Source organism: Ostrinia furnacalis, unplaced genomic scaffold, assembly GCF_004193835.3.
Source record: "Ostrinia furnacalis isolate ACB-3 unplaced genomic scaffold, ASM419383v2 OfSCF2157, whole genome shotgun sequence".
In the NCBI taxonomy this organism is placed as follows: Eukaryota; Metazoa; Arthropoda; class Insecta; order Lepidoptera; family Crambidae; genus Ostrinia; species Ostrinia furnacalis.
Genome location: NW_021132396.1, coordinates 163762 through 178470, shown reverse-complemented (window position 1 = coordinate 178470; position 14709 = coordinate 163762). Strand labels below are relative to the sequence as shown.

Below are 14709 nucleotides of genomic sequence, written 5' to 3'. Positions count from 1 at the left end.
CTGGGATTCTTTACGTGGCCAGTTCCCGCGGGTCGGCCGATGACCAGGCCATCGCCACATGCCATCAACAAATTACGTCGCCACAACGTAACCACTAATTATAAAGTTATCAATTTGTCAACCCGTCCCCATCTTGTGCGATTAAGCGAATGATCAACGAATTGAATGCTCTCGTGTTGTTTAACATTAATTATTATAATTGTGGGAATAGGAGTCGGAGGATTTTCAGGATAACATTGAAATGTTACGTAATAATTTCCAACCTAATAATACTTACATAGGTAGGTACTTCAATCTCAATCTACCGCGCTGGTATGGATGGTAGAGCTGTTGAACTTGTTACTGATATACTTTGTAGCTTTAGGTAAGATGATGTTAGTAGCCTGACGGGATTAAAAAGCCCTACCATTAACCAAACCGAACAGAAAAATTTGCCCTCACTTGAGAATCGAACCTGGGTGTGAAACAGTTGGTCTTACCACAGAGAGGCGGTTAAAGTTGAGCTTTTGTCGTCTTCTAAGCTTTTTAGTAAAACTTTGGCAGCCCATTTTTTGAACCCCTACTTTCGTAGGTATTAGCACAGTATTAAACAATTAGTTCACTTTCACTCTTCGTTACTTTTCTGTTAAACCAGTTAAACTTAGAAATAATGCTCTTGTATGAAGTAACGAACGGCAAAGCCACTTAGGCTTTTATAGTTAAAAGCTCGGCACTAAGTACATAATTAGGATTCCATAGTTATGGTGGTGTCGTCATGGTCACTTAACGTAAAAATGTTACTGGTGGGATTTCACTTCTTTTTGTTAGTTGCAAGACTTGCGAGACAATTTTTTCATCCCATAATTTAAGAGGTTGAAGGATGTACTTTCTAGCATGAAATTAAGTAAGTATGGAGAAACTCTTACAATCAATCTTCCATTGGGGGGAGTGATTTCCTAAAAATTGTGCAATGCCATCTGGGGACCGTATTATGTAAAGTACTTCTTTATTAACAACTAGCTTTCCGCCCGCGACTTCGCCCGAGATTTTCCCGATAATTATTCGAATTTTCTCATTGTAAAAACCATCCTTGGACTTCAAGGAACTTTAAAAAAAAGAATTGGTAAAATTGGTCCAGGCGTTGTTGAATTGTGTGCTTACCAACATATTTTGCGATTCATTTTTATATTATAGGTAGATTATTTTATTTGTTATCTATTTTTTACTTTTATTTTGAGTATTTCACAAAGGTGGTGCATTCCTTTGCCTATTTTCTATTTCTAATGTAATGTCAACTGTCAGTGGTTGTGCTGTCACATATGTCACTGTCACTGTCATTAGCGTCATTATTTACGCTAAAGTTCGCATCTTCGTTTCCTTTTCGAGTTTGTTGAACTGTTTTTGTTTATCCAGATTTCAATTTTGTAATTAATAGGGTAATACGGCCCTCAAATGTCTACGGAGAAAGATCCTTTGGTGAGCGAAAGGTCTGGGACCGTCCGTGAAGTAGGAAATAGTGCAATTTGGAGTCTATCATCTTGCAAACCAGGTTCGCATCTTTTGTTAATATTACTTTTACTGATGATATCCTATTAAGATTTTAATTCTGTATTACAGGCTATGGTATTGATCAATTGAGAGATGACTGTATGGACACATACTGGCAATCAGATGGACAACTACCACACCTGGTAAATATTCAGTTTCAGAGAAAAACTATGGTGTCTCATATTTACATTTATACAGACTACAAATTAGATGAGAGCTATACTCCTAGCCGCATATCCATCAGAGCTGGAACTCATTTTAATGACTTACAAGAAATTGAAGTGATAGAACTTGTTGAACCAAGTGGTAAGTTTATAAAGTTTTTAAGTGTTTTAAAACAAAATAGTGCTTACCTCACTCTTTTTTATAATAATAAATAAGGTGTTCACAAAATTAAATACTGTTGCAGGATGGGAGATGATTCCAATCAAAGATATTCATGACCGACCAATAAGGACATACATGATCCAAATAGCAGTGCTGAGCAATCATCAAAATGGAAGGGACACTCATATGAGGCAGATCAAGGTGCACTCTCCGTGTGAACCAACGTCATTTGACATCAACAAGTTCAGAAACTTCTCCACAGTTCAGTTCCAACAGTATGCTACTATTCGCTAAAACCAAAAAAATATTTTTTAGATTTCTTAATATAAAACTAAATAAAACAAAGATAAAAATTATAATATATGTATTACAAATTTATAATCTTTTATTTACAATAATAATCATTATTTCAGTCTGATTCAGATTCCTCACTAGCTTCTTGAAGCCATTCAAAGAATTTTACAACTGAGACCTGTTTTGCCAATGGACTCTCGTTTTCTTTTAATTCTTCGTACCATTCTACCAGTGAGTCCTCATCTAATACGTCTGATTCATACAGTAAATGGATGATTTGTCCTGCTCTGCCTTCTAACCACTGACACTTGGTGCAACTATCCTGTAAATTAAAGTATTTTTTTTTAAACTTGTTTGAGAGATATTTTTTTAATACCAAAGAAACAATAGATTTTCCTGATCTTACCTCAATAGCTTTCAGGCAATCCAATATTGAAGATTTAGCTTTTATGTAGTTTGCCAATACAGGGTGGAAGTACTTGAATATATCTTTAATAGCACCTAGTACATTCTTGGTATCTTCTAAAACAGGCATACTCAGAAGTGCTCTTACAACAAAGAAATTTACTTCATTCAGCTGAATATTGTATGCATAACGGGATGAATTTATCTCCAATATAAGGTAATCACACTTCAGTTTCTCTTCATAACCTCTGGCTAAGCTGTCAATAACTTCTTGGAGGAATACTGAAATAAAACAATTTAAAAAAAATATTGACTGCTGTTGCCTTTTTAGAGTTTGCTGAATAATATCTAAGAAGATAATCATCCTTACTATTGGTGTCATCTAGTACATCAGACTCTGGCAGTGACGATGCAAAACTGCATTCAGAAGAGTAACATGATTCACTGTCACTCCATTCCTTCTCAAATCCAATGAACTCTTCATCCTCACTATTAGTAGATTCATTTTCCCATTCAGTACCACTACCAGATGTAGATTTTAGTAATTTTTTATCTGAAAACAGCAATAATAATTTAATATGTACCTATAACTATAAAATAATTTGTGAGCTTTAATCCTAAATATTGTTTACTCACCATTATCTTTATCTGAATTTTCTATAAGGTTGCCTTGTAGTTCACTGCCTGGTTGAATGGTAACATTGGAGGCAATGATAGAACCTACCGCTGTAGAATTTTCAGAGATGACAGCATTATCATCAGTAAAGGTGTTGTTAATCTTGCAATTATCCTTAATAGAAACATCATTCATAATATGGCTTCCTACAATAGTACAGTTATCTCCAATAATACAGTTTCTCCCAATAAGGGAATTTGTAATAACAGTATTATGACCAATGTGAGTACCAGACCCAACAAGTGCACCTTCAGTGAGGCGGCATGTTCTGTAAATTATTGAAAATATTCTAAGTTATTTCTTTGAAATAATAAAAAACACAAAACAGGGTTTTTGAGTAACCTTATACTGTTATTATTAAAAAAAAGTATATTTTACCTGCTCAAAACTGAATTCTTATCTCTACAGTTATTATTTTCCAGGAAGACATAGTTATTTTGATAAAACCTTCCTGTCTCAATTGACAGTGGATGTGCCCAGTTCTGCATTATATCACGACTGAAATAAAAAATAAATTTCATTTCTTCTAAAAAATAATAACTTGTATACTTATTAGGTAATAAGACCAAAATATTCACTGTACTTACGAGATAATTTGATAAGTCTTCCAATTAGTTACAGCTGCTGCATAATAATTGCCCTTTAATAGAGTGTAATACAAAGAACTAGCTAATATTTCTTCATTTATTAATATGCCATGAATAAAATCATTTCTGGTTTGGAAGTCAAAATTGTCTGAAAAGAGTGGAAGAACAGAAGGAGAGCACAAGGCTATATTTGGATCAGCCAAGTTGTGATGCAACTTTACTTCAGAATGATTCAACATGATCTCCTGCAAGAAGAAAACTTTACATAAGATTTAGTTTGGAAGACAATCATACAGGCATTTGAAAGAATGTGTATTTGTTTACCAAAGGTAGGTTGATGGTCTTTTCACTTGATTTTGGCTTGTACTTCTGGTGAATCAGCACTTTCCCAGTATTACCATCAGCAGCTAGAAATGTAGGCTTGTCAGAACTAATCAGAGGATGTTCCCATGAAACTTTTTTGTACACCAAAGTCATAGCAGCACCTTTGTCTTTTTTACATGTTTGCCTGAAAACCAGTGAAGCAATCGTTGTGAATTTTAAGTAACAAAAGATCAAATAGTAATAATAGTGGGAAGAAGTCATTACTTGTGCTGCTCCAACAAAGTTGCATAATTTATGTTAGAGACACTATTGACTCCCAATAGAATGAAATATCCGCGAACTAATCCTGCCGCATCTATTTCCCTCATTACATCACCCATCGTCTGACACGTATCTGACATCAATACTTGGACATCCATAGTTGAAGTCCAAGGAGCTTTTTCATCATTACATTTCCTGTAGAGCAAAAATTTGGGATATAAACTAATATCAAGAAATCAAGTGCAGTCAATAATATTATATTTTATTGCGTAATTGTACCGTAAATGATCCTTTATTTTGGACCCATCTTGAGTGCAAAACAAAACAGTTTCACCAACACCACCAAGTGATAGGCTCTCCAGAACATAGTCGATTAGAGGAACTCCTGCCACTGACAAGAAAGCCTAAAATAATGAGTACATTAAGAGCACTTGTTTTAGTTAAAAATCCTGGTATCTATACAATATTAATAAGAAATTAAACGTACCATAGGTTTGTAATTACTGATAGGATGGAAATTGTTATTGAAGGTGTCCATTACCACCACAGCTTGGACGACATTCTCTTTATCGATCTCCATTTTACTCAATTATGGAAATTTCTCTAAGAAAACTAATTTATTTACAAAATTCCCTTGTTCCCTTTCCACTTTTCCAGTTTATTGCATCAGTCAGCCAGCAAATCAATCAAAATTTTTAGGTTATAAAAGTTGACAACTAACTTGTCATTTTTGACATTTAATTTTTTTTAGGTAAAAAAAACTAGAGAAGGAATCCATACATATAACGACAAAAAAAACCCATAACTAAAAAAATATGTATTTAACGACTCTCAACCTCAACGGCTTCGTTATTCGGCTATTGATGGACAATAAAGTCATAAATAAGTCAGGGGACAGAGGCTGGCCGAGTTCCTGGAAAAGGAGAATCTCTATGCGATGAACTCCTTCTTTCAGAAGCCGCCTCACAGGAAGTGGACCTGGATGAGTCCCGATGGTTCCACGAGAAATGAGATCGACTACATTATGACCACAAAGCGACGAATGTTTAGCGATGTCTCCGTGATCAACAGGGTGAAAACCGGTAGTGATCACCGGATAGTCAGAGGCATACTAAACATTAACGTCAAGCTGGAGAGGTCCCGTTTGATGAAGTNGTTATACAGAAGACTGAGGAGTATAACTTGCCACTATGCTTGGCGTTCGTGGACTATGAGAAGGCCTTTGATTCGATTGAGACGTGGGCAGTGCTGCAGTCTCTCCAGCGGTGCCGTATCGACTATCGGTACATCGAGGTACTAAAGTGCTTGTACAAAAACGCCACCATGTCGGTCCGAGTACAGGAGCAAAGCACGAGGGCGATTCCTCTACAGCGAGGCGTAAGACAGGGAGATGTTATATCTCCGAAACTCTTCACCGCGGCATTGGAAGACGCTTTCAAACTCCTGGAATGGAAAGGATACGGCATAAACGTTAACGGCGAGTACATCACTCACCTTCGGTTTGCCGACGATATCGTGGTCATGGCAGAATCGCTGGAGGACCTCGGCACCATGCTCGAAGACCTTAATCGAGTTTCCCAACAGGTAGGCCTTCGGATGAACATGGACAAAACGAAGCTTATGTCGAACGTCCATGTTGCGCCCTACCCGGTGTCGGTTGGGAGCTCGATTCTTGAGATTGTTGACAAGTAAGTATGTCTACCTCGGACAAACGATCCAGCTAGGTAGGTCCAATTTCGAGAAGGAGGTCAATCGTCGAATCCAACTCGGCTGGGCAGCGTTCGGGAAACTACGCAACATCTTTTCGTCCAAAATACCCCAGTGCCTGAAGACGAAAGTCTACAACCAATGTGTGTTACCTGTGATGACTTATGGCTCGGAAACGTGGCCCCTCACTATAGGCCTTATACAGAAGCTCAAAGTTGCACAGCGTGCTATGGAGAGGGCTATGCTCGGTGTTTCTTTACGAGATCGAATCAGAAATGAGGAGATCCGTAAACGAACTAAAGTCGCTGACATAGCCCGACGGATCAGCAAGCTGAAGTGGCAGTGGGCTGGGCACATACTTAGTACGCAGAACTGACGGCCGATGGGGCAGCAAGGTTCTGGAATGGAGGCCACGTACCAGAAAACGCAGCGTGGGACGTCCACCCACAAGGTGGACCGATGACCTGATAAAGGTAGCGGGAAGGCGCTGGATGCAGGCCGCTACCAACCGTGCGATGTGGAAGTCATTGGGGGAGGCCTATGTTCAGCAGTGGACGTCCTGTGGCTGAAATGATGATGATGATGATGAAAGTCATAAAATGAACACAGCGCACACAAAGTGCAAATCCCATTCCGTTGGGCAGTACACAAATATACAGTGTGCTCTCAAAACAACAAATCAAATAAATTAATTCATTCCAATATTATTCGTTTAGCCAAATGGCTGGACAAAGGCCTCCCCCAAGGACCGTTCCTGCGCCGCCCGCATCCAGGCACCTCCCGCGCGATCCACACCAGATCGTGTCGGTCTACCTAGTGGGGGACATGCCCACTATTGCCCACACTACGTCGGCATTCCAATTCATATTCAATAAGTTCATGATTCCAAATAGGTATAACATTAAACCGCAACGAACCAGTCTCCAGTGTGCTCAGTCCCATGGGACACCAAGACACCAATTTATACCTAAAGTTATAGACTGGTTTAAGTAGGCAGGCGGAGGCGCATCCATCCTAATTTGATATTAATTTAGAAACTTCAAATTGATACCACCTAAGTAGGTACCTATTCTTGAAGGTCCTTTTATCGTTGCCTTTGTTGTTCTCCTACGTTGCTAGGCGTTATCGATTTGGTTAGATTGCAGGTAGCCTTAGTTCGTAATGACTCTAAAACAAACCACGTTATTTCATTCACATGTTATTCTTAATAATTTTTAATCGACATCATTGCAAGTCCCGCAATGGATTACGATCTTTCACGTGTTGACTACACCATCTGTGGTATTACATACCCAGATACATTGAAAATATTACCGGCACCTGGGCCACGAACTCAGCAAAAGGTAAATTAATGAAATAAGTACATCATCATTTTACACTTATTTATGTACTTAGGCAGTTATAACTGTAGCAACCTTTAGGTACCTAACGATGATCATTAAGTAATTAGGTACAGAATATACGGAATCTTCCGTGTTTTTTTCACAGAACTCAGACTAAGTATCTATCAAATAAATCTATTTACCAAGTTATCAATGCATTTCATTTGTTTTAGTTTGTAATAGGAGATAAAAACGGAGTTTTACAATGTTTAAGTATAAAAGATGAAGAGCCGATCGTTCAATTTAAGACCCTGCCCGGGAAACCCATTACTTCTGTTCAACTGGCCTCTACTTATGGTAGGTATTAAGTTACGTAGGAAGTACCTATGTTGCTTTCTTATTTTATGTTATGTACCTATGTAGGTCCCTAATAATTACACGTGTGTTCGTGGATATAGGTCATACCTACATGATGTCCACTGCTATGCTATGCATGAGCCTGAAATACAGCACCCTAGCTCGATAACTCCTTCAAACAATTACTTATGTATCTACCTAACTATAGGCTATATTTCAGGACCTTTATTCTTTACTTTAAACTTAGCTGCATATACATATTTTGCAGGTACACCATCAGACAAAATATTTGCTGCATCTGGTAACGAAGTTAAGGGCTACACAAAAAAAGGAAAAGTATTTCTTACAATCGAAACTTCGGTGTCTGAAACAATCACTTCCATGTAAATATTTTATTTAAACTTTTAATTATTTATACTTAAGCATTTTTATACAGGGTGACAGGTAAAGCGATACATTCCTTGAAAGGGGTTAAAGTAGAGCTTATTTGCAGTCATTTAAGTCATGTGACACCATGTCCGAAACTTGTTCATTTCCAAGTTATTCAAGATTTTAGTATTTTTAAAAAAATCTCCAGTTTTTATGTTAAAATGTACCCTTGTAATGAAGAATACGAAATAATGTTAACTTTTTTGTTGTATTCGTATAGCTAAATAACAAGATTGACATTTTAAATTAAAATTTGCAAGAAAGAATCGTCATTACTCAAGTAAAAGCTAAAAAACCATGTATTATTTTGCAAAAAAAAATTGTTTTAGGTAATTAAACGAAGAATTTCCAAGAAAAAATGTATGGAACGTTGTGTACAAATTACGGAATTTAGTTCCTTGATTCATTAGCTATTCAAAAAGGTACAGGTGTGTAACAAACACTACATAATTATTTTTTTATTTGAATTTAAACGTCTAGTAAGATACTTTCATAAAAAAAAAAAAAAACTCTAACAACTATTCTTGGGTCTCAATAAATGAAAAACTTAGAATTTTAATAATAATTGTATCACCTAATTTTATCTAGGTACATTATTTTAAGTCCTGCTCAAACTGTGAGCCCCGTCTTCTAATACAAGCTCGTAGTCTGTTTCTCACTTCTGTTTTTGTGACTCTTGTTGTCAAACTTTGCTGAATATCTTGAGCTGCCCTCTGAATGCGCTCACGAAGCTTTCACACACACAGCACACTTTCGGCTCAGTGTACGCCAATGGATGGATCAACAATATCCACTTCGTTGGATTGGGCGCGGTGGACCCATTCCTTGGCCAGCCAGAAGTCCGGATCTGACCCCTTGCGATTTTTATTTATGGGGTCACATGAAGTATCTCTTGTATGTAACCCCCGTAAACAACGAGCAAGAGCTTCGTGAGCGCATTCAGAGGGCAGCTCAAGATATTCAGCAGTTTGACAACAAGAGTCACAAAAACAAAAGTGAGAAACAGACTACGAGCTTGTATTAGAAGACGGGGCTCACAGTTTGAGCAGGACTTAAAATAATGTACCTAGATAAAATTAGGTGATACAATTATTATTAAAATACTAAGTTTTTCATTTATTTAGACCCAAGAACAGTTGTTAGTGTGACTTTTTTATTTATTTATTTTTTTATGAAAGTATCTCACTAGACGTTTAAATTCAAATAAAAAAAATAATTAAGTAGTGTTTGTTAAATACCTGTACCTTTTTGAATAGCTAATGAATCAAGGAACTAAATTCTGTAATTTGTACACAACATTCCATACATTTTTTCTTGGAAATTCTTCGTTTAATTACCTAAAACAATTTTTTTTTGCAAAATAATACATGGTTTTTTAGCTTTTACTTGAGTAATGACGATTCTTTCTTGCAAATTTTAATTTAAAATGTCAATCTTGTTATTTAGCTATACGAATACAACAAAAAAGTTAACATTATTTCGTATTCTTCATTACAAGGGTACATTTTAACATAAAACTGAAGATTTTTTTAAAAATACTTAAGTAAATCTTGAATAACTTGGAAATGAACAAGTTTCGGACATGGTGTCATATGACTTAAATGACTGCAAATAAGCTCTACTTTAACCCCTTTGAAGGAATTTATCGCTTTACCTGTCACCCTGTATGATATAACTAACCTGCTCTATGTTTTTAGATGCTTTTTGTGAGTGATTTACTTAGAACATGTTTTCATTTAGGTCAGGTAAGCTAGGGAGGGACGCAAGTTTGGGACCTTGCAATTGTTGTAATTGTGAGAAGGATTTTTTTGTTTAGGTGTGTTGTCGGAGGCGATCTGATTCTATGCAGTGGTCGTACCGTCACCTGCTACAGGGATTTGAGGGAATTACACTCTTACATCTGCGAAGATAGAGTGCTCGACATCGCTGCGTTTGCGGCGCCGAATGTAAGTCGATATTGTAATAAACTAGACATAAGCTTATTTACAAGTTCTACTTATATTTTTTAAGTATTTTCATTGGAAATAGCTGCTTACTTTTGACGTGCAGAGTACCCGCATTCGACTGCTCGCATTGGTCGCCAATAAAGGCGCAATCTTATTGGAGAATGGTAAATTGATCACTCATGCAGCGATATCATCGGGGCCTTCTCGCCTGGCCATACCTCCATCACTCCACACGTCTGATATCTACGCCTACTATGGAGCGGCTGATGGGTGCATAGGACTTATTGTGTATGAAGAGTAAGTTATCTTATTCATTCAAATACAGTCAGCACATTGTTACTACAACGATTTAAAGTGCCACAGTTAACTTAGTGCTGAGCTTGGTTTGTTGTCTTCCACACATTCTTTCTTTTATAGTTCGGTGTTAACAAATAAGTGCCTAATGGAAGGAAGAGGCTTAGGCTCGGTGGTGTGCATCGGTTGGTTTTTCGGCAGCGGCGGTACTCACTTAGCAGTTGGCCGCCATGATGGTTCTATACAGTTATATTTGATTGACATGGAAAACTTTTCTGAAAAGCCACGCCTTAAGTTTACTTACGTAAGTATACAAAGTAACCATGTTTATGCAGGTAATTATCAGAATACAAAGAACTGATGTACGCATGCTTCATTGCAGTTTTGCGGCGAGCCTGTCACGTCAGTTACTGGTGGCTGTATAGGTACAGCAGAAGAACCCGAATTAATAGCCACAACATTTTCTGGTAGAATATTTGCTCTAAGATCACGACGTCAGGTTTCTGGAGCGTCACTAAACAATCTGTCCTTGGATGCTCTGACTGCACGACGATCTAAACTCGAGTATGTAAAAATACTATTATATTGATTGGTTTGGCATCATGGTTATGATCAATTTCTTTTGGCATGTGTTATACAGAAGTGCAGACTTCAAACTTCTTAATAATTACAGAACAGAAGTTGCACGATTGGAGAAGCAAACGGCAAATGAACGAGAGAAATACCAACGAAGTACACGATCTTTGCAAGCGGGCATTTCAGCACCGCCGTTATTAGATATTCAATGTGAGGTGAGGTAGTCTGCCCTGTACTTACTTACTTAAATGGACACTGAATGGTGTGTAAACCTTAAACTTTCTTGTAAAAATATAGCTTTCGGGAGCCACAGGCGACGGATGGCAAGAAGCAAGGATCACGTCGGCTGTTCCACTTGATATGCTATTCATTTACTGCAAAAGAAAGCTGGACATGCAAACCGATAGCGCTGCCGTTTTGAGCGTGTGTTCTTCTCAGGTAAAAACAAACACCAGATACTTAAACACCCAGTAGCTAAATATTATCTTAAATATAACACCACTCCTTCTGCTTATTCTCCATTTTAGGGAAAAAATCAAGACCTTTTAGCCACAGTAAGATGCCAAGCAGGGACCAGACGCCTCTGGGTGAAGATTCGTCTCACATTGGATCCTGCAACCAGGGCTTCAGACTCAGTGAGAGTGCTAATCTACGCTCTGCCGGCTGGAGCTCCAAGAGTAGCTCGTCTGATTCACCTGCGGTTGCCAATTTTACCCTATTACTCTCAACACGAACATCCTGAACTGGATAACGAGACAAGGTAAATACGGCTGAAACTCTTTGAAAATGAGGCTTAGAAGAAACAAATTAATGCTATGTATAAATAAAACATGCCTAAAGACTAACAGACTCTCTACCTTTCCACGTCTTCAAAATTCTAAACCGCGAACTTTCAAGTAATATCGTGTTTCAGATCATGGTGTCAAGTCCGTGTGTCAGGCAGCTTTTCTGTGGCGGAAATTACTTCATGGCTAAATGAAGCGCTCCCAGGAGATTTGCCAAGACCATCATCGAATGTGGTTTTTGCTCGTTCTCATGCTCTCCTCAAAACAATTCTTGTATGCCAATACCAGTAAGACAACTAATTACAATTCTGAATGTCTACTACGCGTTACGCCACTCTACTACTTAATTCTTAATTAACATAACTTTCAACATAAAAAATATATTTCAGACGGGGAAATGCAGTATTTAAATCTGATAATATTACTACAATAGCTATTTTACGAGACATGATGTCTAATTGCTCAGTAGACAAGAGCATTCGAGTAGAAATATCTTGTGGTTTGTAACGAATTTTTTAGCGTATTCACTTGAATTTTTAGTGTCACATATTCCACATGATAATTATGAACGTATTTTGCTTTAGATATTCCAGTTGACAGTTGTTTGAAAGCGTTTATTCGGATTCAAGACTATTACGAGGAAGAGTATAAGAAATATCAGGACCTTGCTCTGAAAAAAGCACTCAGGTAAAAGCTCTATCCAACTTACGAGTTTGTAGCCAATTTATATTTATAGGTCCTCATTGAACTTACAATTTAAGTTTAATTTTAGCGCCTTAGATTTAGACGACAAAACAGTAAACGAAGAAGAGTTAACGCTATGCGAAGACTATCGACGTGTATGGAATATTGCGGACGGCGACATAAACAAGACGCATTTTAAAGAACTTTTGGGTAAGACGGTAGATGAACTATTTTCGCCCGGTGGAGTAGTGGACGGCGCGGTGCCTTTATCGCTGTGGGTCCTAGATTCGAGATGTTTAGTCGATTTAATCTTACGATCTTTTTTTATAGCGGTAGGTACCAGTATAGAAGACATTTTTTAAATCGCGAATGCAATCTAAAACTAGAAAGCTTTTTATTGACTAATGAAAATTGAAATACTGCATTTCTTTTTCAGAAACTATACATCGATGGTATGCTGATTGGCATGAGTTATCACTGCATAGCAAAGATTTTCATAACAATAAAAATATTCTTTATGATGCATTGCTGAACTGTAGACTAAAGCAAATTAGGCAAATATTTTCCAATGAACAAATGAACTCTAACTAAGAAATAAGTGTACATACTGTATTAAAAATAAACAATAAAAGTCTTAAAAAATTAATATGATTTTCTTATGTTCCCAACTTCAAGAATCAGATTTTTAATGAATAAGGGTACAGCTGGCCGAGTTTTAAATCAAACTGGTAGAGTGCATCTTTATCATCACAGAGTCTTTTCAGCTTTGTGATATAATGAGATAGATCATTCATAGCATATGCCTGCTCGAGCAGAAACTTTGATGTGATAAGTTCCACAGATTGATAATCTTCTGATGCTTCAGCAGTGTTTACTATATTTTTCAATTCCTATCAACAACAATAGAATATGAACTTGTGTAACATTATCATAACAAACTACTGAAACTAAATACAAGTGATTACTTACCTCAGTTACTTTCTTCTCTTTTTCAAGAGCTAAATTGAAAGCTTCAACCAGTGTCATATTTGGATCAACTGGGTCCACAACTCCAAAATTTAAAATGGGGATACCTCCACGGATTATTTGATAGTTGATAAGAATTTTCATATGATGTAGCTCTTCTTCATACATTTTCATAAAAAATCCACCAACACCAGGATATGAAATAGTTGGGTGAAGAAAGATGGTAGCCATATTCAGATAGCTAAATGCTGCATTTTGTTCACTTTGAATTTGTTTGTTGATGGCAGCTTCCACTTCAGGGCTATATTTAAATTTGCAATTAGAATGCCTCCTGAATGAATTTAAAATAACATTCATATTAATACAATATGTACCATGTAAATATGGTTTACAACATGAGAAAATATTGGCTGTTTTTAAGAAAGATCCCATAGTATTTACAAGAATAATTTTGATGAACATACAAATAAAAATTGTGTCATTACATCTAGTAGGCCAAGTTACCATGCATTTAATTAAATAAAAAACATATTTGCATCTTTCATTTATTGCAAATAAGATAACTTTAACTAATTAAACTACTGTACAATTTGACATACTGAATAAGGTTATTTCTGGAATGGATAGTAGTCCAAACCAGAATTGTATTTAAACTTGTGGGTGAAGCGATTGACTTGAGTTTTTCCTATTTTGATCATCTTTTGGACATCTTCACGGTAAGCTGGAGGAAGTAGTTCTTCTTCAAATGTACAAGGAGAGGTTTCTGAATCGTTTGGTGCCTTATAAACTCTCTGACGAATAATATCAACATCACGACTGTATTCCTCCTTCAGGTCAGCAACAGCTTGAGTGGCCGTATCTACTTTAAACACAAAATAATTTGCTTCACGATGTACTAATCCATGAGAACTGGTTTTGTAAGGCATTGGCTTGAAACCTAAGTTCTCTATATTCTTTATGATTCCACCACGGTCAAAAATAGCGTGAGAAACCCTTTTGAGAACAGTCTTCAGTTCCGACTTCGGCATTGCCCGAAACATAATAGCAAACTCGTATGCAGGCATTCTTGTAGGATTATATTGGAAAGTTTTTAATCACTTTTCAATTCAACAGTGATAGAAGTTGAATTTGTTCTGCTAACAAAATGAATAACTAACTAAAGAAAATAAGGATTTGAGGTTATGAAATTGTTTAGATATTCGCTGTCACTTTGACAAGATTATTTTAACGTTCGTATGGTAA

The 14709-nt window shown here is 36.8% G+C and overlaps 5 protein-coding genes across 10 annotated transcripts; 2 read left to right on the top strand and 3 right to left on the bottom strand.

The window, feature by feature from the left end:
- Positions 1-1327: 1327 nt before the first annotated feature.
- APC10 (anaphase-promoting complex subunit 10) lies at positions 1328-2213 on the top strand. The gene is made up of 3 exons (XM_028307307.1): positions 1328-1528; positions 1597-1833; positions 1937-2213. Exons 1-3 carry the CDS (start codon positions 1432-1434, stop codon positions 2146-2148), a joined length of 546 nt encoding a protein of 181 aa, XP_028163108.1. The 5' UTR covers positions 1328-1431; the 3' UTR covers positions 2149-2213.
- Positions 2214-2239: 26 nt separating this feature from the next.
- On the bottom strand, positions 2240-5098 carry eIF2Bepsilon (eukaryotic translation initiation factor 2B subunit epsilon). Its single transcript, XM_028307306.1, has 10 exons — positions 4889-5098; positions 4681-4805; positions 4405-4596; positions 4141-4324; positions 3817-4061; positions 3608-3727; positions 3190-3497; positions 2924-3106; positions 2555-2835; positions 2240-2470 (listed from the first exon to the last, which is right to left on the bottom strand). Exons 1-10 carry the CDS (start codon positions 4979-4981, stop codon positions 2264-2266), a joined length of 1938 nt encoding a protein of 645 aa, XP_028163107.1. The 5' UTR covers positions 4982-5098; the 3' UTR covers positions 2240-2263.
- A 2099-nt stretch (positions 5099-7197) lies between these two features.
- Positions 7198-13147, top strand: LOC114354743 (Bardet-Biedl syndrome 7 protein homolog). Of its 6 annotated transcripts, none has more exons than XM_028307285.1 (15): positions 7205-7451; positions 7664-7787; positions 8056-8170; positions 10018-10162; positions 10266-10459; positions 10580-10760; positions 10839-11020; positions 11130-11247; positions 11330-11470; positions 11560-11792; positions 11946-12104; positions 12207-12316; positions 12402-12504; positions 12590-12833; positions 12938-13084. In XM_028307285.1, the coding sequence occupies exons 1-15, from the start codon at positions 7350-7352 to the stop codon at positions 13031-13033; spliced, it is 2247 nt and encodes a 748-aa protein (XP_028163086.1). In that variant the 5' UTR covers positions 7205-7349; the 3' UTR covers positions 13034-13084. The 6 variants fall into 6 exon arrangements, with proteins under 6 accessions (XP_028163092.1, XP_028163091.1, XP_028163086.1 ...); XM_028307286.1 differs by having other exon boundaries at positions 7216-7451; positions 10033-10162; XM_028307288.1 differs by having other exon boundaries at positions 7228-7451; positions 12590-12711; positions 12938-13147.
- LOC114354744 (ferritin-3, chloroplastic) lies at positions 13129-13974 on the bottom strand. Its single transcript, XM_028307292.1, has 2 exons — positions 13471-13974; positions 13129-13391 (listed from the first exon to the last, which is right to left on the bottom strand). The coding sequence occupies exons 1-2, from the start codon at positions 13972-13974 to the stop codon at positions 13179-13181; spliced, it is 717 nt and encodes a 238-aa protein (XP_028163093.1). The 3' UTR covers positions 13129-13178.
- A 24-nt stretch (positions 13975-13998) lies between these two features.
- On the bottom strand, positions 13999-14664 carry mRpS6 (mitochondrial ribosomal protein S6). Its single transcript, XM_028307293.1, has one exon. The coding sequence runs from the start codon at positions 14529-14531 to the stop codon at positions 14076-14078; it is 456 nt and encodes a 151-aa protein (XP_028163094.1). The 5' UTR covers positions 14532-14664; the 3' UTR covers positions 13999-14075.
- Between the last annotated feature and the right edge of the window lie 45 nt (positions 14665-14709).